The sequence below is a fragment of the Corythoichthys intestinalis genome, chromosome 7, assembly GCF_030265065.1.
Source record: "Corythoichthys intestinalis isolate RoL2023-P3 chromosome 7, ASM3026506v1, whole genome shotgun sequence".
Taxonomy (NCBI): domain Eukaryota; kingdom Metazoa; phylum Chordata; class Actinopteri; order Syngnathiformes; family Syngnathidae; genus Corythoichthys; species Corythoichthys intestinalis.
In genome coordinates, this window is record NC_080401.1 from 35,203,464 (window position 1) to 35,227,322 (window position 23,859).

General features: G+C 38.8%; 2 protein-coding genes across 5 annotated transcripts in view; one reads left to right on the plus strand and one right to left on the minus strand.

The window, feature by feature from the left end:
• Positions 1-13,842, plus strand: part of zfyve9b (zinc finger, FYVE domain containing 9b) — a 40,914-nt gene extending 27,072 nt beyond the window's left edge. The window contains exons 12-16 of the mRNA XM_057841845.1: positions 3,893-3,973; positions 4,134-4,296; positions 5,051-5,156; positions 5,877-6,056; positions 10,814-13,842. Coding sequence (XP_057697828.1) covers positions 3,893-3,973; positions 4,134-4,296; positions 5,051-5,156; positions 5,877-6,056; positions 10,814-10,975 — 692 coding nt within the window. The 3' untranslated portion in view covers positions 10,976-13,842. The remainder of the gene's footprint in view (positions 1-3,892; positions 3,974-4,133; positions 4,297-5,050; positions 5,157-5,876; positions 6,057-10,813) is intronic.
• A 1,442-nt stretch (positions 13,843-15,284) lies between these two features.
• elovl1b (ELOVL fatty acid elongase 1b) overlaps positions 15,285-23,859 on the minus strand; it is a 37,879-nt gene continuing 29,304 nt past the window's right edge. For all 4 annotated transcript variants that reach the window (XM_057841739.1, XM_057841736.1, XM_057841738.1 and 1 more), the window contains 7 exons: positions 22,116-22,210; positions 21,798-21,988; positions 21,631-21,711; positions 17,961-18,017; positions 17,787-17,892; positions 17,484-17,620; positions 15,285-16,044 (listed from right to left, as the gene is read on the minus strand). In XM_057841739.1, the coding sequence (XP_057697722.1) occupies positions 15,718-16,044; positions 17,484-17,620; positions 17,787-17,892; positions 17,961-18,017; positions 21,631-21,711; positions 21,798-21,988; positions 22,116-22,185 (969 nt within the window). In that variant the 5' untranslated portion in view covers positions 22,186-22,210 and the 3' untranslated portion in view covers positions 15,285-15,717. The remainder of the gene's footprint in view (positions 16,045-17,483; positions 17,621-17,786; positions 17,893-17,960; positions 18,018-21,630; positions 21,712-21,797; positions 21,989-22,115; positions 22,211-23,859) is intronic.

Below are 23,859 nucleotides of genomic sequence, written 5' to 3' on the forward strand. Positions count from 1 at the left end.
TTGTGGAGGCAGGGGAAACACCACTAATTTTGCTACTGAAAGTCCGACCTGCAACCGTCAAAACTACTGCGGTCAGGCCAACCTCCACAAGGCACAAGGAACAATGAAGTCAAGCTAGTCATCCCTTTTTTGGATCATTGTTTGCATTATGTGCATTACAGTAATATTGTCCCTACCAATGTTGAGACCAAACCTACGTGCTTGCTGTAACTACTCCTTACTGTACTTTAACCACCAATTTTAGGCCTACTTATGCACCCATCCCAACCTACAAGGGGTGTCAACAAGGAAGTGACCCAAAATTAACTCTTTGGCTTCCATTGACAACGAGAGACGTCTAATTCACTTAAACTGAGAGGACTAACTGTAAATGCTCATATTTGAGTGCCAGTGGATTTATTTAATATATTTGGCCTAAAATAAACCGGTCCTAACTGAAATCCCTTGTACTACGCAATTTGTTTGTGGCGGAAAACACTCAGGTGACTTAAAGTTCCGCTCTGAGATGCCCAATTTGGCCAAATTTCAAAATGTCCCTATATGCATGTGTGATACATAATTGGAAAGCTTAAAATCTGTATTTTCTGGGGGAAGAAACATTTTGAACAGGGGGGCATTTTTTGACACCTTAAAAGTAGGTCAGATCAGGTGATTGAAAAATAGACATTTTTGAGACCTTTGAAATTTTCTCTAAGTTTCTTATTTTAAAAAAAAAAAGGTTTGGACACCCAACCTGGTACATAATAAATAACGAACACTTCAAGATGATCCCATTTTGTCTACTCAAGTCTCTGACAATCAATATGGATGCACCAAGACATGTGGGTGGATGTACATACCTGTCAACCCGAGGCCATTGGCAATCTTACAAACAGTGACGTATGCCCTTACAAATTGGTGACTAATCTTACAACGTTGTATATAGCGTGCAATATGAAACAAAAATAAAAATCAATTTTTAAAATAATATGAATTTATTGGTAATATTGTAAAATATAACCTGGTGCAATTAAAGAACAATCAATTTCTTCAGCTACATCATGATTACTAAAATTTAACAGTGACTTTTGTTATAATTGTATGTAGCACTTTTGGCAATTTCTATCATGTCTTGACGGCTGCACTTCAGCTCGCAATTCAATTTGACTTGAAGGTAGTTCGTTGTGTGTCCAATTATAAATTAAAAAGGTCAATTGATAACAATAACTTACCAATGCAATCTTTGAGTCAGGGAACATTTCTTATGCTAATTCAGAGAAATGATCAGCAAGAGTTGCGGGCAAATTGTGTTCGGCAACAAATTGGCAGGATAAGATCCCCGCTTTCGTCACTTTTCATTCTGCTGACTTCATCTTTATGACCAGTGTTGTTAATCTTGCTTTTAAAAATTACAGTTACTCCTCCCAAAAAGTAATTTAGCTAGTAACTCAGTTACCTGAATGTAAGAGTAATTAGTTACTTGGCAAAGAAACTGGTGTTACCTTTCATGTTTTTTTTTTTTTCATTTAAAATATAAAAAAACAACAAACATAGTAACCTTTGCTATGTTTGGAAATCGTTTAATGTTGAGAATCGACTGTTAAAAGTTGTTAAAATTGCTACCGTTTTTGCATTAGTTCCCTTCTACTTTCGACATGTCAAAGTTTTTAAACTGTTTCATCATTTAAAGATAGATTCAAGTCAAGATTTTGCCGATTTAGGAGTATTTTAGATAAAAAGTTACTTAAGTTCGCTAGGAAGGTTCACTACAACAGAGCCTTTCTGAGAAGTCTACTGCTTTAAAATGGCAGCTGTTTATTAATGCCGCCGTCTATCATTTCGCATGTAGTTCTATAAGTGTGTGATATCTAGGCGTAGCTTGTAGGCTGTCGGCTACAGTCAAGAAATATTCGAGCCACCTAGCCTAGCATCGTGATTGCTACAGCGTCACAACACGCTTCTCTCTCAGTGTCTGTGACTGTACCCGCGTCATTCAACCAACGTAGTAACGCATCGTAACGCAGTCTCGTCGAAATGGTGACAAAATCGGAAAGCAGAAAAAAAACGTAATGCATGAAAAACGTACAGATTTTGAACGTACGGCGTACACATTTAAACATCAGTGCTCATTTGTTCAAATTAAGCCGAAACCGTACAACTTCACAGGTATGGGTGTACAATAATGAAGGAAATTGGTGTGTGAGTAAATGTAGATTTATTTTAGCCCTGTGTTTTATTTAGTAAATAAACATGGCTAAACGGGGAGTTAGCTGTATAGTTAATAATAACTTGCAAAGAAAAAACATCTCCTGGGGAATTTTAGGGGTTAAATTCCAATACCATAATATTTTAATTTTTACAGTGGGCTTTTAAAATATTTTTTTCAATAATGATTAAAGAATGTGAATGCAAGATACTGAGAATAAAAAGCTCCATGTGCATAAAAGGAACATATAAATGTGAGTACATTACACTATCTATTTATTATATTTAGCCTTGAAGCCTAGGACCTAGGCTTTATGTTTTAAGCATCTAATGTATCTCATACATCGATATAATCCCATATTAAGCAATCCAAGCGGCAACAAGTGTCGAAAATATAATGGACAGCATGCTAGTCAGTTGGCCTGCTGTGTCCATAATTCTCGCACTAGCGTTCGACTGCAATGTATGTCTTTTTTGTGGCTTTCCGGTAACTCGAGCATCATTAAAGACATCATGATTTTAACAAGATTTTAACAAGTATGTATCACCGAGTGTCAAGATACAGCTGTGAATGGCCACAGTCGGACTTTGTGGGGATTTTATGGGTGAAACTTGGTAATATAACAAGGGTCACGATGCAGAATTCACAGACAACAAGGAGTGGTCGAGATTTTCAAATATTTACCCTTTTAAACGTTTTTGAAAAAAATGTCTTTGTTTGGATCCATTATTTATAATCTAAAAAATCAGGGAAAATGCGACAGTAACAACAACAACAAAAAAAGACAAGTGATAGTTAGGAGGTAGATCTCTGTGACCTGCTTACAGACGTTATTTTTTTCATTGTGATGTAATTTGGTTAAAAGTTTAAAATATACGAGTGAATCAGGGGCGTTACATTTTATCAGTTTTCACCAGTGTTCACCTGGCTGTTGAGTTTGGTGAGTTTTGAAGCATTCTGAGGGGGTCAAAATAGGGCTTAAAGCATCAGCGGGACAAAGAATTACTGCTAGGGGGCACTACATAGTGTATTTGGAAATTTTCTTTACACCGTACCAAAGATTGCACCTGTCTTGACCTGCCTGCTGATTTTGGTGCATTTTGAAACATTCTAAGAGGGTCAAATTGAGCTCAAAGGGGCAGCAGAACAAAGAAAAACTATAATAATAATAATTATAAAACCGAGGAACCACAATAGGTTACCTAAAAAAAACATTGTCACCTGCATGTCCATACTTTTCAGTTATGGATGTGTTCTAAGTCAAATAAAATTAAATCAACTTTTATTTGTTTAAACCAAATCACAACAACAGTTATCTCAAGGAGAAAACAAAACATGTTAAACTAAACATTAGACATTAATAATTCTAAGCTAAAACTGCTAGACATTTAAAATAATAAATATAATTACTTACCTTCTTTTTATGGCTGGGTTTAAGCAAAAGCGGTTGCGCAGTCTGTCAATGGGGGTCTCCAGGGTAAAACGGACAAATTAAAAATAGTCCTGGGGCATAATGCGCAATGAAACTGCAATGGCAGCATATAGACATATTGTTCTAACACAACAGTTCTTTTGGCTTAAAATACAAGTTTATTTTAAAGAGCAGAAACTGCTTTTTCAGCCTTGTCTGTGTTTTCCGCCATGTGTTATTATTGTCCAAAACTATTTTCCAACCGTGTTTGTTACCTTTTTTCCACTCTTCAACAGTCACCGGATCCTGTTTTTTCATCTTCAGCAGTGCCCTGAAAGCAACAGCAGGTTACTTTGCCAAATCCAGCATCGTAGAAGGTAACACCCCCCAAGACAAGGGAGATTTTACAAGAATTTGTGTTATTCACCTCTAATTCATCCCCAATGTTGACATAAAAGTGTTTGTGATCACGTGAATGGCCTCTTTTTCACTGTGTCTGTCAGTGATGACAAATCAGTGTGTATGTGCCTCCCCTAGATGGCTTAATGGTGCAAATCACCCCAGAGACCATGGCAGAGCTGCGCAGGTCTCTTCGGGAGATGAAGGACTACGTCGTCACTTGTGGCCGTGTGGATCGAGCGGACAGCCAGGAGCTTGTTTGTGTTCAGTGGGTGGAGGCCAAGTGCCTCCTCAATAAAGGGTGGGCAGGGCTCTTCAGTCATCTTATCGCAATCCTGATATCATGCACAACAGAGCTTATATGAAAGGGCTTGTTCATAATTTTCAAAATGACACAATGTTATATATGAATCATTAACGGATTTGTAAATAGGGGCTGCAAAGCAGTATATTAACGCCATCTTATGGCATTTTTCTTATGACAAACTATGTTGAAATGAGTTGATCGGCTTAATAGTGACAAAAATAGAATTTTGGTGCCAACTTGGTGCTTAATGGTGCCAAAGAATGAGCTAAAAGCAGTGCTTTGTGGTCATCTTGTGGCATATTTGTGCTGATTAAGTCTGTTGAAGTTAGTTGAGCAGCTTGACATATAAAAATGAGTGCTCATCTTGTGGCATTTTAATGCTGATAAACAATGTTGGAGTGAGTTGAGCTGCCTAAGAACCGATGAACTATGTAGAAGTAATTTCAGCATGTTAAAGTTGTTCTTCAGTACTGTTTTGTTACATCATTGTGCAGACAAAATCATCACATAACAGTGAATTGAGGAGCTTCATTTAGTCAAAAAGTAGTGTTTTGGTGTCACATTGGTGCAAAGAAATATTTTTTTCCCATGCACATTAGTTTCATTGTAAGTGACTCTTTAAGTTGAAGTCCCACCAGGTTTTTACTTTTTCTGCCACATTGTGTCAACATTTTTTCAATTTTTGTAAACTGTAAATCCTAATAGCAGTGAATTGTAAAAATGTGTTGTTGTTTTTTTATTGTTCAAGGGTTGTAAGTCCCATTGATGGTAAATCCATGGAATCCATAAGTAGCACAAAGATGTTCCAGAAATCCGAATACAAAGAAAATGGAAAGATTATCCACTGGACAGAGGTATGCTACTAAACTATGTTATTATTCATATATTTTTCAATTTTGACATCTTTTAACCTTTTTTCAGTCAAGTGACTATTTTCTGTAATTTAGAAAAAATCAATACATCCATAAAGACCTGGTGTGCAGGTACAGTGGTATGAAAATTATCTGAACCTTTTGAATTTCTCATATTTCTGCATAAAATCACCATCAAATGTGATCTGACCTTGTCAAAAATCACACAGATGTAAAAACAGTATCTGCTTTAACTAAAACCACCCAAACATTTATAGGTTTTCATACTTTAATGAGGATAGCATGCAAACAATGACAGAAGAGGGAAAATAAGTAAGTGAACCCTCTGTCTAAGGAAACTTGAGCAATTGAAACCAATTTTTACCAAATAAGTTAAGTCAGGTGTGTGCGCCCAATCACTGATGAGTGGTTAAGATATTAAATGTGATGGTTCACTTACTAATTTTTATCTATCCTCATTAAAATATGAAAACCTATAAATTTTTGGGTGGTTTTAGTTAAAGCAGACACTGTTTTTTTCATCTGTGTGACTTTGACAAAGATCGGATCACATTTGATGGTGATTTTATGCAGAAATGTGTGAAATTCCAAAAGGTTCAGATACTTTTGCTCATTCGCTCCTCCCAGTTAAAATGTCTACCTCCATCATTAACAGCTATTGAGCTCAATGAGTGCTCGATAATACATGCATGTCGTTTTTAGGTGTTCTACCTACAGCGGGCCGAGCCACCAAAAGGTATAGCAGCTAACGCACCGGAACACAACCGGCTGACGGAGCGGATAGCCAGAGCCTTTTGCTTGGCGCTGTGTCCGTACCTCAAACTACTCAAGGAGGACGGCATGGCCAAGTTGGGCCTGCGTGTCACCTTTGACCCCCAGCAGGTCAGTCCCTCTTTGCATTGTACATATATAAGACAGATGGCACTTCATTGAACAGCTGCACGTTTTCAAAACATTTGAACATTGTAAAGATAATAATAACAATGTTCGCTTTTGATTGATGCTGTCAAAGTGGTATTCGTTTATGTATGTTTTTTAATATGGTATGTTGTATTGTTGTAGTAGTTCACTGTGTCATACTGACAGCTGTTTCTTTTTCTTCATATTTATTTTCTTAAATTCCGCAAAAACAGCAACACTAGGATGACGTCTCTGTATGGAAAAATAAATATATATGGCGGAAAACACTCAGGTGACTTGAAGCTCCGCTCTGAGACACCGAATTTGGCCAGCTTTCAAAATTGTCCGGTATGCATGTGTGATACATCATTGGAAAGCTTAAAATCTCAATTTTCTGGGGAAGAAAAATTCTGAACAGGAGGGCATTTAAAAAAAAAAATTGTTTTTTAAACAGCAAAACTATCTGGAGGTGAGAGCACGCGAGAGCAGAATTACAGACGCCATGACTTTAACGAGATATTATCGCGTACTCAGAGGCGTAGCAAGGGTCCCAGGGGGCCCCAGGCAACAAGCAACATGGGGCCCTTTGAGCGTGTGCAAGTAAGGGGGACAGTTGGACTTGGAGCAATAGCATATTTAATAAAAGTATAATAACACCTCAGTCTCATAGAGTGCTTTTTAGGACACTCAAAGTGACCGGCTTCTACTACATTAGGACATAAAACTACAGTAGCATAGTACACTCACCGCTGTCTTGCTTCCTTTTCTCCTCTTCTGCTTTTTTTTCTTTCTTTTTTCATTTCCAGACGGATAACTTCCCTTCATTTTGCCAATTAAAAAAAGGCCCGATCGCCGCCCACTCTCACTCTGAGTCACGTGACACACATACATATTTGCGCAGTAAAATGAACACGAAGGTGGAGGGGGGGGGGGGGGGGTGGTTCGAGTACGCGCTGCGTGCGGTCATCTTGGCCATAAAAGTGGCGAAAACTAAGCACTTTACACTCATATGGATGTACAACATCATTTTAAGATGCTAAACTAACACCTTCCCTCTTAAAGCAAATGTGCAATACAAATATAATGTAAAGAACGCGCTCATCGACGCAGCGAGAACGAGTGGGATCAACCAGCCGACGTAACAGGAAAAACACGAAATGGTCGCGCTGATAACGGCTCTAACTTATCATAAGAACTTTATGGCATGAAGAGGAAATACTTACATTCGTTCATGGACGCACAGATTAATCCTCTAACAGGTGGGGTGGCCGTCCTCTGCTCAAAATGCGCACCTTACGCTTACGCCTATTCTCGTTCTCAGAATATGTAGCGCTTGTGACGTAGGACAAAAACAGGACTGGTTGCTATGGGAACGTACGCGGCGGCATACCGCATACCCAAGGAACCTTGCTAAAAGGAGTATTAAAATTGCTAATAAAATCATTTGGGATTATTTTAGATGCATATATGTTGAATTTTTCTTATAGAGTATTCAACGAGGAATACGATAGACCCATTAATAGACTTTCTTGGAAAAATCACCATCTCTTGAAGTAGTCACATGAATAATGACGTGGCCTGTGAAAACCAACATAAAATATTACAGCAAGGACTTTTCATACAGTTCTTAGGGAATCACTGTTTGCACATACATGCAGTGTTAAAACTGATTGGACTTGCTTAAACATGTATGCTAATTGGGACTGATAAAAGAATTGTTAGATAACCTGCCAAATGATTCCATGGTATTGATTCACTCCCAATACTTGTACGACAATGCGGTGAAGCCGAGTGTGCTAAATCTTTGTGTGCCAAATCTGTTGGCCCTCTGGGGGCCCCTGCTGGCTGGGGGCCCTAGGCAATTGCCTGCGTATGCCTAATGGGACGCTAGCCTCTGCGCGTACTTACCATGTTTCAACCCAAAAGCTCTGTGTAGCATGTATCACCGAGTGTCAAGACACAGCTCTGAATGGCCACAGCTGGATTTTGGGGGGATTTTATGGGTGAAACATGGTAATATAACAAGGGTCGCGATGCAGAAATCTCAGACATCAAAGAATGGTCTAGATTTTGTTTTTTATTATTTACCCTTATAAACGTTTTTTTTTTTTTTTCTCAATTTTTCTTTGTATGGATCGATTATTTATCCTCTAACATTGGAGAAAATGCGACAACAACAACAACAAAAAATACAATTAAGCGATAGTTATGAGTTGGATATCTGACTTATTTACAGACGCCATTTTTTTTTCATTGTGACATAATTTGTTTAAAAGTTTAAAATATGTGAGTGAATAATTTTTTTAAAGTCATTTTTGGGGGGGGCGAAATGTGAGACATCAATTAATGATTCTAAGCTAAAAATGACAGACATTTTGAATTATAAATATAATTAATTACCTTCGTTTTATGGCTGGGTTGAAACAAAAGCGGTTGCGGGACGTCTGTAAACGGGGGTTTTCAAGGTAAAACGCACAAATTAAAAATAGTTCGGGGGCTTAATGCGCCATGAATCTGCTATGGCAGCATATAGACATATTCTATTAAACACAACAGTTATTTTGGCTTAGAATACAGCAGTTTCTTTTAAAGAGGAGTGCAACAGCAGAAACGGGTTTTTCAGTCTTGTCTGTGTTTTCCGCCATTTACTGCATTTATACATTGTTGGAGTTGGCAAGTTGTATAACGTAAATATTATCACTCAAATATTCCCTTTTTAATTTTTTTTAAACACCCGTATTGGCCCAAATACAAGACGGTGTTTTTTGCATTGAAATAAGACTGAAAAAGTGGGAGTCGTCTTATATTCGGGGTCTAGACATTATAGACCCTACTCACCGACGTCACAGAATGTCGCTGTATCTGGCCGCCATATTGTCCGTCTCTGTTTAGCCCTATTCTCAATGGTTTCAATTAGTCGTTCAGTTTATAGAGCAATTCATGGAAGCCCCAGTGCTTTCAGACGCTGCATAAAAGGCGTTATGTGGAAAAGCTTCAGTCTATCCATTCGCCAGATCCATATTTGATGCCTAAATCGATATTTTTCGACCCGCTGTCTTCGCCCTCTCTGCCTGACATCTGCTACCCTGATATCTACAACTATCTTGTCCACACAAAATCAGCCTATTCTCACAAAAGTTTGAAAAACTTTAAGAGCAGCACTCTAAGCAACATTACCCTGTGTGATTTCTAAAATGGCGGCAATCAAAAAAAAAAAAAAAAAGTTGACTGCGATGGCCGACGCTTCAAGGATAGGTGGATATTGGACTATTTCTTCAATAAAACACGCAACAACTGTGTCTCCCTCATTTGCAAAGAGACAGTCGCTGTTTTCAAAGAGTTCGATGTGACGCGATAATATTACCGAACAAGACACGCTGACATGTACGACATTACTGGGAAGATATGCAGCGAGAAATTATAGCAACTAGAAGCTAGTTTAATTTCACAGCAGCAGTATTTCGCAAGAGCCCGAGTGTCGAAAGAGAACGCCACAAAGGCGAGATTGTTGAAATTATGAATTAATGAAAAAAAAAAATAAAGTAAATGTGACACACAGAAGGGCTTGCTAAAATTTGTTTAAATATATTGTTCTATGTAAATCAGCCAAGGTAGCCCCCCGTATTTTTACCACACCAAATCTGGCCCCCTTTGCAAAAGGTTTGGACACACCTGTTTAACTGGTGATCCGTAGACGAGGCCAGCTTCTTTCACTTGGTACCAGCTAAATATTATTCAAAATGTAATGATGGTGGAAGAAATAAGCATCCTAAATTTTGAAACTGTATGTTGTCGGCGATTAGCCTCACAATGATCTTAATTGTGGTTGTCAGCCAAAAACCCTCTAAATATATATTAAATGCATCTTACCAGATATAAAATGACTACTACATAATCCGTGGTAATCGTTTGGAGCCCAGTTTTCTCGTCCAATTGCAGCAGTTCATCTCGCTCTCCGGGTCTCTCGGAATACGGTAAAACTTCAAGTCTCTCCGTCTATCTTCTCTGTTACTGCAACCAACCGCCACACATGCCTTCACCATTATGATTATTAATGTTAACGAGAAGAAAAACACGCCATAATAGGAGGAATTTACGTAGCGGTAATGCGTATACACGACAAGTAGATGGACAAAACATGGCGCGGAGGCGTGGTTGTGACGTCATGCGAGTAGGGTCTATACCCATTCACGACGCTAGATGGCGCCAGATATCATTGAAGCGAATGCTGAATTTCAGGAGTAATGTTCTGTCATGACAGATCTCAGCGACTCTCAAGTTTAACCAGTTTGCATTATTTTTTTGCAATGTTTTTCCTTATTCATATTTGTTTCAAGACTACAGTTACAGAACTCACTTTGATGGTGAATGCAGTTATTGCAATTTTGTTGTTTTATCACAATAGATTGGTTTATTTACATTTCAAAAAGCAGAAGCCATTCATTTACAAATGTGATTGCACTTTAAGTTTTCATATTTAAATGTTCAGATATTAAGATTTGAATGAGGCAAAATAACATGCTTTTTCTCTCAAATATATTGTTATAATCATTTGTTTCAAATGTACTGTAGTTATTTTCTGTATAAAAAATTGGTGTTCAAAAAGTCTTTTTTTTCCCCAAACTTGAGTCTTGAAAAAGACGGGGTTGTCTTATAATCAGGGCCATCTTTTATTCGGGCCAATACGGTACGTATTTTAACTTTATGGACTATACCATATACTGTATCTGCAATTTCAGGTGGGCTTCGTGGCAGGTAGCAACGGGCACCCTCTGCCCCCTCAGTACCTGAACGCCCTGGACACCACTCTCATCCCCGTCATCCATAGCAGAGGGCGCAAGAGGGGCGACGAGCCCGTGGTGATGGAGCTCATCTTTTACATCCTGGAGTACATCACTTAAAACAAATCCCACCTGACGACAAGTTGATTTTTTTCCCCTGAAAGACAATCCACTCACGAGTGGTGAGAACTCACTCGTCGTAGTGGTTTTCAGAGCTTACCCAGCAGCAGCGTGGGTAGCGAGCAATCAACCAAGAAATCAAATAAACAGCATTAAGTAGCAACCCCACAGCTCGCGTGGGTAAAATACCTTTAACGTAGAAGCTGGAATCAGCCCATGCTAGTTGAAATCAAAGAGAATGACTTTTAGTGAGTAGTGGATGCACATTGAATGAATGCCTGAACGGTGGCCTTGCCTTGAATGGAATGTTCTAAAATTAAATTTTAAGCTTGGAAATAAACTTTGCAGCAAAATAAGTCATCTTTCTGTAGAAAGAATGGCGGAGTTTGACTTTTGGGGCAGGGGGGGCACAACATGTTGATAACCCCGAAACGCAGTGTCAGCAATAAAATTAACATATCAGAATATTCATAATAATAAGTTGAAAATAAGCGTTTTTTTTGTTTCCCATCATTTTTGAGGGGAATTCTTAAATCAGGATGCTTGGGACAGCTATACTTTTCGCCAAGATCGTCATTCATTGAATATGGTACGCCTGCCGGCGTTGTCAAATTTTGCACCCCATCTGAAATTGCAACTTTGTGTTAAAGATGGCCGCGAATACAGCGGTTACAAAGTAAACACTCCAAACTTTATTTAAATTAAGGAATATTTGCTTACGTTTGATCATGGACGGACATGTAGAAAAGTTCTACTCAGACACATCCTGCCATGTTAGCTGCACACAACAACTGCATGCCGCTCTCTCACTGTTTATGTCTTATGGCCCACGGGACAATATTTTGCGGCCCCCATTTGACATCCAACTGTAGTGTTACTGTTGCCTGCACGTAATTTTATTATTTTACAAGCAGAAAAGCCCGGCGTTTGCCGGGCCATATACTTCATTATCAGTTGACGAGACACTGGGCTCTAGGCGGATCTATAGGGGGCCTATTTTTTTTAAAACTTTCAAATTCAAATATTTTCATAACCAGAGCCGCTAGCGACTTAAAACCAGTTTCCCTAATAAAATCCCCAATAACAATTTTTTTTTTGTACAAGTATAACAAAACCTATAAAATTCTCAAATTTTACGCTAGATGCACAAAAATCCCCAAAAGCAGAGATAATCATTATAATAAGTTACCCTGCTAAGCCAGAAAACTGGCTTCGTAGTATAGGCCACTGGCCTCTGCCTATTACAGGCCTCTCTAATATTTTCAAGTGGGAGAACTTGCACAATTAGTGGTTGACTAAATAATTATTTGCCCCACTGTATGTGTTGTGGTTTTTGCTCAACTGGATTTCTAACATGGAGCTGAACGGCAAACTTCAAAGTGCAATGTTTATGACTTCAGTGGTATTTTTTTCAACTATGTGTTAATTATAATGGGTTGCAGGGGTGTTAAACTACAGTGCTCTCTGTCTTAGTGAGCATGCAGTCTCTTCTGATATTCTACAGAAGTTAAACATATTTGTAGAGGAAAAAATATACTAAAATGCTATATTGCTTCACCATGAAGTGTGCATAGACTTCATAACCTATTTACATGACACGGGAAACGGGGCTGATTCGTAGGGGGATTATTTTCAAGAACTTCAAATTCAATTATTTTCAAAACTAAAGCTGCTACCAACACAAACCTACAGTGAATCACAAAAGTGAGTACACCCCTTGCATTTCTGTATTTATCTCTTTTCATGGGACAACACTGACAAAATAACACTTTGACACAATGAAAAGTAGTCTGTGTGCAGCTTATATAATAGTTAATTTATTTCCCCCTCAAAATAACTCAAAATATAGCCATTAATATCCAGGCCCCTGGCAACAAAAGTGAGTACACCCCTTAGAAACTACGTACATCCCTAAATGTCCAAATTGAGTACTGCTTGTCATTTTCCCTACAAAATGTCATGTGTTACAGGAGTGCTGTCAGCATTGCTGCAGAGATTGAAGAGGTGTGTGTGTGTGTGTGTGTGTGGGAGTTCGGGTCAGCTTGTTAGTGCCCAGACCATACGCCGTACTCTACATCAAATTGGTGCGCATGGCTGTCACCCCAGGAGGAAGCCTCTTCTGAAGACGGTACACAAGAAAGCCCGCAAACAGTTTACTGAAGACATGTCAACAAAGCACACGGTTTACTGGAACTATGTCCTATGGTCTGATGAGACGAAGATTAATTTGTTTGGTTCCGATGAGCTCAAGCATGTGTGGCGGCGTCCAGGTGAGGAGTACAAAGATAAATGTGTCATGCGTACAATCAAGCATGGTGGTGGGAATGAATAGAATAGCCCTTTATTGTCATTATACAGATGTACAATAAAAACTGTGGAGCATTTCCCTTTGCAGTGCATGATAAGTTAAAATCTCAAAAGTGACTTGCGAGTACAAAATCAAAATAACTATAGAATGCATATGAGATTGCCCTATGTTCAGGCAGTGCAAATGATTGGAGTGAAGTAGCAGCATTTTGACAGTTAAGGCTTTGAATATTGCAGGTGAGTAAGTATTGCACTTAAAATATTGCACATAAATGATTATTGGACGATGCCTTGGAGCATTTCTCTTTGCAGTGCATGATAAAATCTCAAAAGTGACTTGCAAGTATAAAATCTAAATAAACAAATACAAAATGCGTATGAGATGGCCTTTTATAGATATGGACTTAAAACAGTTGATTCTTGGTTAAAAGCAAAAGAAACTGCGCAGGTAGCACTTATTTTACATAAAAATGGCGACTGTGCGGCTCAACCTTAAGTTCACTGTGGCGCCGTCTTACTCTCTTTATACGCTAAAATTCTTGGGAATAAATGCTTAAATCCCTAAAGTCTTTATAGATATGGACGTAAAGCAGTATCGATTCTTGGTTAAATGCAAAAAAAAAAAAAAAAAAAAAAAAAAAAAAAAAGGGGCAGTTTGAATTTACTTAAATCTGTCGAAGAATGATGCTAGTCTGTTAGCTCCTTGTTATGATAAGGGAGCTGCCACAACGGCTTTTTCCGTTCAAAATTCTAGTGAATAAATACTTAAATCACTGAATTCTTTATAGATATGGACATAACCTCCCAAAACGGGCAGTTATGCATCTACTATACAAATGTATGTCAAAGAATGACGCCAATGCCGTAGCGGTTGCCATTCTCCCATTGATTTTTTTCACTTTTCATAATGCATGCATGGAACGAAAAATATAATATTTACCTTGAATCCTCGGAAAAAAATCACTCCTGAGACAATCCTTCCTGTTTGTATGCGGTACAGCTTTCGTAGTTCAAAAATCCAAGCTTAAATCCAACATGAGTGTGTGCAGTCTTCTGCTATTACTAAATGAAGCTCAGCCCCCGATAAGGCGTGACACAAAGAATGACGAAGTGACAGGTCAATAGGAATTATGAAGTCTATGAAGTGTGATTCGAAAATATTTTTTGAAGCGGTAGGCCAATTAAAAACAAAGCAAATTAGTCTACTTTGAAAACATGAAAATGTTCAAAATGGCATTTAAAATACTGTATTCATCAGCAATACTCTGGATGTTATTCAATAAAATACATAAATCTTACTAAATAAACCATAAATAACACTACACATTAGGATTTTTGTTAAATCCATGAACCGATGTCTTGTAAATATAAGAGCAAATTTACCCTTAATAGGGCAATTTACTTTTTGGTAACTAAAAAGACCTGGCATTCTCAATTTTTTATTTATTTAATAGGGACATAATTAATCATTTTTCAAAATATGCTCTCAATGAATACATTTATATATAAAATGTTAATGAAAACGGGCAATGGCAAAGGCCTGCCATAGACAATAGACTTCCAATTCCTTTAAACTGTGCGCTAGATGTCCAATCCATATTGACTGGGGGGCTGGCGTCTTGCACCATCATCGGCTGCCGATGATTTCCCCAATAATTCATTTTTAATTCCAACTTGCCCATTACCAGAGTACCGAATGACACAAGCGTCTCTTTCTTTTTGTCAATGAACCAGCTGAACCGAGGGGGCGTTTTCTTTTCTACTTGAACAAAGCTGAATGCGTTGCTTGTGCAACTCCTACGAGCGAGCACCACATTCTTAGCATATCCCGGCCAGGAGGCACAAGACAAGCGCATGCTTTTCTCTTTGTTACGACACAGTAACTATCACACTCCAGGGTGAGGATGACACGATGGCCACGCGAGCGTTGAGTCACAAAGGTTAAAGATTAAAAAAATTCTCCCGACAGAAAGGCACCAAAAAAAAACAAAAAGGCATGAGATCATTTATAGCATGGTTTATTGGCAATTTATTTTTAAATACACAATTTAGAAAGTAGAAAGCCTTACCAATACAATTAGTCATTTTGTAGTAAAACTATTTACAGATAAAAGTATGTTCAAGTCTTCTGTACAGTCAACTGTCCACAAAGGGGTGGATGAGGTGAAAGGCAAACAGTGTGATACAAAAATGGCATGTCAGTGAACATCTTCTCTTCATACATTGTGCTTCCCAAAAACTCAGAGAGACAACCTGAACAACCGAATGTGGGATCCCCCTTCTATGTGGAAGTCTTGGACAGTGTCATTCCTCCCTCCCACCCCTCTACGTGGAAAACTACAAACAGGACAAGAAACAGCCAAAATCGTCTTTGGAATCCGCGGTAGGCGCAACGGGTTCGCGAGGTCATACTTTGTGAGTTTCCTTCCAGCGTCCTAGGCCTTCTTCATCTTGCCCATGGGCGCGCTGCCGTTTTCGTGGTGGGCCGAGCCATTGCTCGTGCCGTGTTTTACGCCGTTCTCGTAGCGCTTGCCATTGGCGTACACGGCGAGAGCGGGGGCGGAGCCGTTATGGCACGACTTGATGTCCTGCTTGGGTAGCCGCTTGCCCTTCACGTACGCCTGTACCCAAAAGTTGGAGAAGAGCACGAAGAAGAAGGTGCCGTACATCCACACCAAGTGAATGATCATGGGGAACTGGTAGTCGCAGCTGTCCATGAAGTAATACTGAGTCGCGTGAAGTGATACCAGGACAAATTGGGTCTGTTGGGACAGCGGAGCAAGCCGAATAAATCAGATTTGATTGAGTGAAAAGATGAAAAAATACAACCCAAAATGAAAAAAAAAAGTAGTAAAACTGAAAAACCCAGGAACATTAAAGAAAATAATAGAAAAATTAAGGAAAAATAAAGCAAATGACTCCCAAAAGAAAAAAGCAAAAGGGAAAAAAAACGGAATGAAAAAAAAAAACAAAATGTAAAAAAACGTACAAATGGAAATTAAACTGAAAGGTTAGAAAAAGGATTAAAAAATGGGCAAGGAAACTCAGCAAAAAAAGATTTAGAGGGAAAAACTGAAAAATACAAAAAAGGGCAAATGAAAAAAAACAAACAAAAACACAAAAAAAAAGGGGAAAAAAATTGAAAAATACTAAATATGAAAAAGAAACACTTAATGGATCAATTAAAAAAACATCCAAAAACATACAAGAAAAAAATGGTTGAAAAACAAAAGAAAACAAAACAGAAATAATACAAAAGAAGATGACTAAACCAAGAAAAAAAAAAGAAAAAAAACAACAATTCACCGTGAGCAGAAAACCAGATACCATAATTTTCGGACCATAAAGCCGCTACTTTTTTCCCTCCATTTTGAATCCAGCGGTTTATATTCCAGTGTCGCTCATTTAATGATTAATTTGGGTTAAAAGGTAACACTATTTGACAGCAGTGTCATAAGACTGTCATAATTATGGCATGACATTATCATGGGCATTAATGAATGCCTGTGATGGTTGTCATTTAGTGTCATCTGTCAAATTATGTCATTAACTCCATTTATGTCCAACTGGGATCTTTTACATCCATTCAAAAGTGAGATTATTTGCCAGCTGACACAAATGACAACCGTCACAGGCATTCATTAATGCTCATAGGCAATGTCATGTCATAGTTATGATGGTCTTATGCCAGTCTTATGGCACCAATTGTCAAATAAAGTGTCACCAAATACCACTACTAGCAATTAATGAATCAACTAGACCAGTAACTGAAGAAATAATTAGCACGGAACATGAATTTTGTTTGTAATTTACATCTGTAGCGCTGCAATGCATGCTAGGAGGCAGGTTGGATGACAACAGTGTTGACAGGAGGTGGCAGAAGAGGTTGACTGTCTCCCCCAAGGGAGCAGTGATGGCCAAATTAAGCTTTTTGAAGCAATGAAGCTTTGCAACCAATTGGTTCGAAGCTTCATTGGTTTCATTTGGTCTTATGATGCCGCCGTCCAATAAAGTGTTACTGGTAAATATCTTTTGGTGTAAATATCCCAAGATACAGTGAGGACAGCTGCGGCTTATAGGCGGCAGCTAATAGTCAGGTGCGCCATATAGTCCAAAAATTACGGTAAATATGGTAGAAAGGACTAAAAAAAAAAAAAGAACAAAAAAGGAAGGAGAAGATTAAAAAAAGGCAAGTACATACAAGCTGAATGGCAGTCATGTATTTCTTCCACCATAGGAACTTCTGAAAGCGAGGTCCGGCTGCAGCCAGGAAGTAGTAAAAGTACATGATGACGTGGACGGAAGAATTCACCATCGCGTGGAAGGATCCCATCCCACCTGATGACATAACAATCATAAAATAATCGTAAGCGGACATACCAGCTTGTCATCAGACCATGCTAAACACTTATCACCCAGTTTCCAGAGACAAAGGCTATGTGACAAGATAGCAAATGACTGGTATGCGAGAACGATCCCGTCGACTTCATTCGTGCGTACTCACCGGGAGCGTAGCCGACTCCCCACCACCAAGTCCAGGGCATAAAAGAGTGGTGGAAGATGTGGAGGAAGGTGATCTGGCCGCTCTTTTTTCTCAAAACAAAGAACATCTGCCATAGAGAAAAAAAAATATTAAGGACTGCAACAAAAACACTGTCTCCCTTTAAGTACAACTTACTGTGTCCATGAGCTCAATGATTTTGGAGAACCAGAATAGCCAAGCAACCTCGACCATCTGAGGGAAAAGATAGAGAAGTTGTCCCATCAGATTCATCCATAAATATTCACAATCACTTCATGCATAAAATTATATATATATAAGACTAGTGACCAAGATTGGTTCCAGCGCCCTCGTGGCACATACTATAAGTATAATGCCTTAAGCATGTTTATTGAATCACACAACTAGAAAATAATAGCCAACTAGGCCTGCAAGCAGGACTGAACGGGTCCTCGCAGTTTGATGAAACTGACGCCATGTAGGTCAGGGTGGTGGCAGATCATCCCCCTTTCATCGTCTCATGAGAACCTAACATGCTCGAAACTCCTCTTTTTTGGGATTAGAAATACATTCACACACCTAGGGAGGAAAAAACCCCTATTGAAGAGGTTAGGGTCCTACAAAAAGGTGGCGCTACCGAGCTGTGTAGCCACGTCCTTATTTGAAACCAAAATGAATCTTCTAATTGGGCCAATTCGACCAAGTGTGCTAAATTTTGTGGCTCTACAAGATGCTTATTCGTAAAGAAATCTACCGTACTTCCTTTTAATGGCGAACAATGGGTCATCACGGCAACAGACCGAAACATATGAACATGGGCCTTAAAATGGAATATTGCAAAGGTCTTGTAACTACAACGACCAATCTGAAAAGAACCATGACATGTATAAGTAAAATGAGTGACTTTCTGTTGCCACCAGTTGGTGCTGTAGGGATGATGCAAATGACCCCTACAGGACCTTTCAGGGTTCGACTCTCACGAAGCATGGGAAGTTTGGCGCAGATATGTTGTATGTCTGCCAAGTTATGACTGTTCAAAATTTGTGGCGAGACAAAATGGCGACAGTCATTTTCAATTTCTTGTCTGGACCCTTCTGCTTCAACGAAACCTCAATATTTTTCATCAAGCACTTGAACACGTGTCTTAAAGTGCATGCGACACGAAAAAGCATGTTTATTTCATAATACACGCGGTATTTTATGCTCCTGAATGATATGGACCGCTTGGATGTGTGTGGAAGCGCTTGCTATATTTATTTAGTTTTTTGAATCCAGCGCCATGAAAATGAGTGACTTCCGGCTTCGGTCTTGCATTGAGGAGGAGGGCGCTGTGACGGGTACGGGTGAAGCGGTCCTCTTCACTAAACAGCCGTACCGTTGTGTATGAGGACTAAGGATTCAGCTGATTTTGCGGATTAATACGTTTATTTTTCGCATCACGCCAGCCAAACGGCTGCAGAAAAATCTTGCTTTATGAGGGAGAGGCATGTGCGCCTTTTTGGAGTTTCAAAAGGTTCCCATTCACCGTGGATATTGGCCAAGCCCTACTACTGTGGGACCAATGGACTTACGAGGAAGTGAGTAAACATCTTGTTTTGTATTGTGTCAAATATTAATACAGCGATTACAAAGTAAACACTACAAACTTTCTTTAAATAAAGGACTACTTACGTTTAATCTTTGATAGGCATGAAAAAGCTCTCCTCGTGCACATTAGCTGCACGTTAGCTGCACAACAACTGCAGCCGCCCTCCTCCGGGGAACGAACTGTAAATTGCTCTCCACCGGGCGGTTTGCCGATCCGCAAAGACAATCGACGACCCAGTCGTTATGTCAAATAATCCGGGCTAGTTATGTGTGATTTTCCTCTTCGAAGACTTTGAAACATCACTCGGTTCAGGTTAGCATGTCGGCTAGCTGTCACGCCTCTTGGTTTGTTTACATTCTCCGAAGCCACGGAAGGGAAATGACATATGTCCGATTTAGGTGTCGGACACTTAAAATATCGTTCGTATCGGTCGACAGTTTTGACCATTATGGAGTAATTTTGCCATGTCGTCCTGAATAAGTGCATTTTTATTATTTCATATTCCATTTAGCACAAGCCTGTTATTTGTCATGACCATGCCATTTATTTAGCAATTGGGGAAAATACTTGGATAAAAAGAATATCCTCTAAAAATATTGAAGAGACAGAAACAATGACATTTTGCAGCTCTCTTCGTCGCGTTTTCCTCGTTGTGAATAGTTCCCCCTCGACGGGCTGACTGGTCCTTCTCAAGCCATTTATTTAGCTATTGGGGGAAAATACTTGGAGAAAAAGAATATCCTGTAAAAATATTGGAGTAGAGAGACTGAAACAATGACATTTTGCAGCTCTCTTTGTCGCGTTTTCCTCGTTCTGAATAATTTCCCCTCAATGGGCTGAAGAGTAAAACCGATGAGCCCAGTCTCCCGCTGACATCATCCACCTGTTGGGGACGCTAGAGCCCTATAAGGGTAGGCGTGGCTAACCGGCAGTTTAAAAGACATTCACAGAAATTCACATAATAACGCTATTTAAGACTTTTTTTCTCATGTCGTATGCTCTTTAAGGCTCCCCTGACGCAGGTTTGAGGTTAATTGATTTTTTTCCCCCTTGGATGAGGAGCCCGTCTAGTAAACAAGAGCGTTTCATGTTCCCAGCAGAGGGCGCCAGGCCTAAGAGGAAATATATTTCAATGCAGTCGTGTTCAGGCAGGAATACCTTCTATACATGCCAGATATGAAAAAGACTGAACGTGTTACCAAAAAATGGCCGACTTTAGCATCCCGCCCAGGTCAGGCCCGTGAATGAAAACTCACCATTTTGATAACTTAAGATCTCATAAGTCGCATGAATAGTCTCACCAATTTTGAGGAGGATCCAACTGACTCCCTAGGTGCCAATGTCTCAGATATGCTACATGTAACTCGATATAAATTTCACACTCAATCCAAAATACCCGATTTCCTGTTAGGTTTGGAATATGGGTGCAAGAGACTTTTTGGAGCGGTTTTACACAACGTATCGATTCCCCAAATTTCATCGCTTTACGTAAAAAATCCTAATAGGAGAGGCCTTTTTTTAATTTCAAGGATGTGCCACTAAGCCATTTTGTTATTGTTTTTGTGCAAGGTTGCAAAACTATTAAAATTTACGCCAAGTCGAATGTATGTGCAAATTTTGGTGAGTGTTTGAACATGTTAAGGCCTCCAAATTGGGCGTTTTTATTTGCCATGAAAAAATAATCGTTTGCATTACAATAGGGCTATCGCGCCAGTTGGTCTTCTGGCCCTAATAATAGGGGGTTGCGTGGTTCAGTGGTAGAGTAGTCATTCCCCAATCCAAAGGTTGTGGATTTGATCCTCAGTTCTGGTAACCTCATCTAAGTAATCTTGAGCATGATACTAAACCCCGCGCTGCTCCTGGTGCTTCGTTGGTAGGTATATGAGGATATAGTGTGAAGTGCTTTAAGTGCCTTAAAAAGGTGGAAAGGCACAATACAAGTGTAACTCCATTTACCATTATCCTTAACCAATTGGAGGACGGTGTAAATACTAGTGCAGGTGACAGAGGCGTGGCTGCATCTGTGGCGAAATAACTCAGTTGTAAATTGATATCCCAGCTGGTCGTATTTAAAAAAAAAAAAAAAAAAAAAACAGGCTAATACAGATACACGTTAAATTCCCAAATATCAGCGCCGATAATCGGTCTTTCTTTAATCTCTATAATATACAGCCCGCTATTTTTTAGTATCATAAATTATGTGTACATTCTCTGCACTCCAACCAGCGCATCTTGACTTGGCACAAACCCCGAACCTACCCTAAGTGCTTGAGGGCTGTCAGACGTATCGATTGCGTCACATCGCCAAGTATACGTCGTGGCCCATCCAGACATCAAGAACTAAAAATAAAAAGATTCACACTTAATAATTCAAATAATAGTCAAAATACAATCTCGACAGGGTTGAGGTTGAAAAATCGACCCACCTCATAGACGATATATATAGATAGGGCAACTAGAGCAAAGTTATAGACAATCATGGCTTCCTTCAGCTGGAAGGGTTTGCGATTGGCCATCATGCGAGGGCCCAGGTACAGTACAAAGAACAGGTAGCACAGCAAAATTACAGTCATAGGAATAGGACTTTGCATCAGGAAGTGATCCTTCAGCCGAGGATCTGAAGAAAGAAAACACTGAGTAAAGGATGCGAATTCAACTACACTTACAATAAATTTAAAAAAAACAACATGTCATTGACCAATTAAGACATTTTTAATGAAAAGTGAGTTAGGAAAGAGACTGACCAACTCCTGCGACGAGGTAGTCATAGATATCGATGGCATGCGAGCCAAACTCCTTGATCTCCTGCAGCATGCTTGCTATTTTGTGAGCCAGTTATCTGAGGGAAAAACAAAAATCAAGATATTACCTCCAAGCCAAACACCGAACATCACAAAAAAAAAAAAAAAAAAAAAATCCTGCAGTAAAATGTTTTGTTCCTCCAATCCTATACTATTATATGCAGGGTTTGTACACCTTTCTCATGACCAAATGCAAGTACTTTAAGACCAATTGTCTTGTTTTTTTCAGTAGGCTACTAATTAAATGTTATCCTATTGCTTCTTTTTTTTTTTTTTTTTTTTTTTGAGGCAGAAATAAAATCAGGCATCAAAATGGGTCAGGGGTTGAAAAGGTGAGAAGGGTGTGGAGGAAATATGTTCCAGTACACTGTACACCCCAACAAAATATTGAGCTCTGTCGACCCACACTGTGTTTCAGCAGGGCCGTGCAGAGACCGGTGGAGGGGCGGGTGCTCGTAGATCAAAAGGGGCACATGAACAAGTATTTAATACACCTTAAAACAACATAACTTCAATTTTAACCAGCTTTAGATAATTGGCTGCGACTGTGACATACTTTAATTGGGAGGGGGCAACAGTGTATAGAAATCAAAACTGTCATCAACACTTTCTGCCTGTGACTCAGTCAGTCTGCCTCTTTTCTTCCTTCAACCTCTGCATCAAAACTTCCTTCCTCAACTTGTTCATCTGAGAACAAACCACATCAGATGGTCACTGAGCCACCAACAGCAGTTTTCTTAAAACTATTATTTCATTATTATCCATACTTAACAACTCTAGCACCTAATGATTAATAAAGCAATGACATAAAAATCTTATAGAAAAATAACATTGTAATTGTGTTTATAATTGTATTTAATACCCGACTATCCTTGCAAACTTGTTCTTACCAGGTCTGCTATTCACCCAGCTGATGAGGTATCCACTGACTTTAGCAGCCTCATCTAACTCCTTTTTTTATCCCTCAATCTCCCTTCCCTACGACGCATGTCTATGTAATGAAATATAAATATTTAAAAAAACAAAAAAACAGACTCCACGGTGGCTTTTAGTTTTAAAGCTTTCTTATTATCTTTCTCTCTCAATAACGATGGAGGTAGATTTGTGTTTTTATTATTCAATCAAAAAACAAAGTTACTTCTATCAAAAACAAAGTTGCTTCAATCAAAATACAGTATATACTTTTAATCCCCAAAAAGTCACTTCAATTAAAAAAATTGTTTTTGATTGCAAAAATAAATTTGAGACAAAAAAAAAACATTTGAAAACTATTTTTCTTGATTGAAACAAATTTTCCCATTCAAGTAATGTTGTTTTGCGTTTGGGCCACATTTTGGCTAGGACAATTGTGTCTTTATTATTCAATCAAATAAGTTGCTTCAAACAAAAAAATATATATAAAAAGAAAAACTTTGCACATGTGTCAATCACCGTTTACCAAAGCCTGAGAGGGTCTGAGTAGACTCACTATGAAGCATTTAATAAAGCCAAGCATTTTCTTACTACTTTATTCTTGTTTAAAAATAATTCGGTGGGGCAGTAACATGTTTAAAAATCATAATTCTTACATTTTGAAGTGCTTGAAAACCATTTATAAATGATACTTTGGTGAAAAAAAGTGAAAAAACATGTCATATATATGTATCTTTTTTTTCCAATGTAAAATCTGAATAAATGCATTGAACAC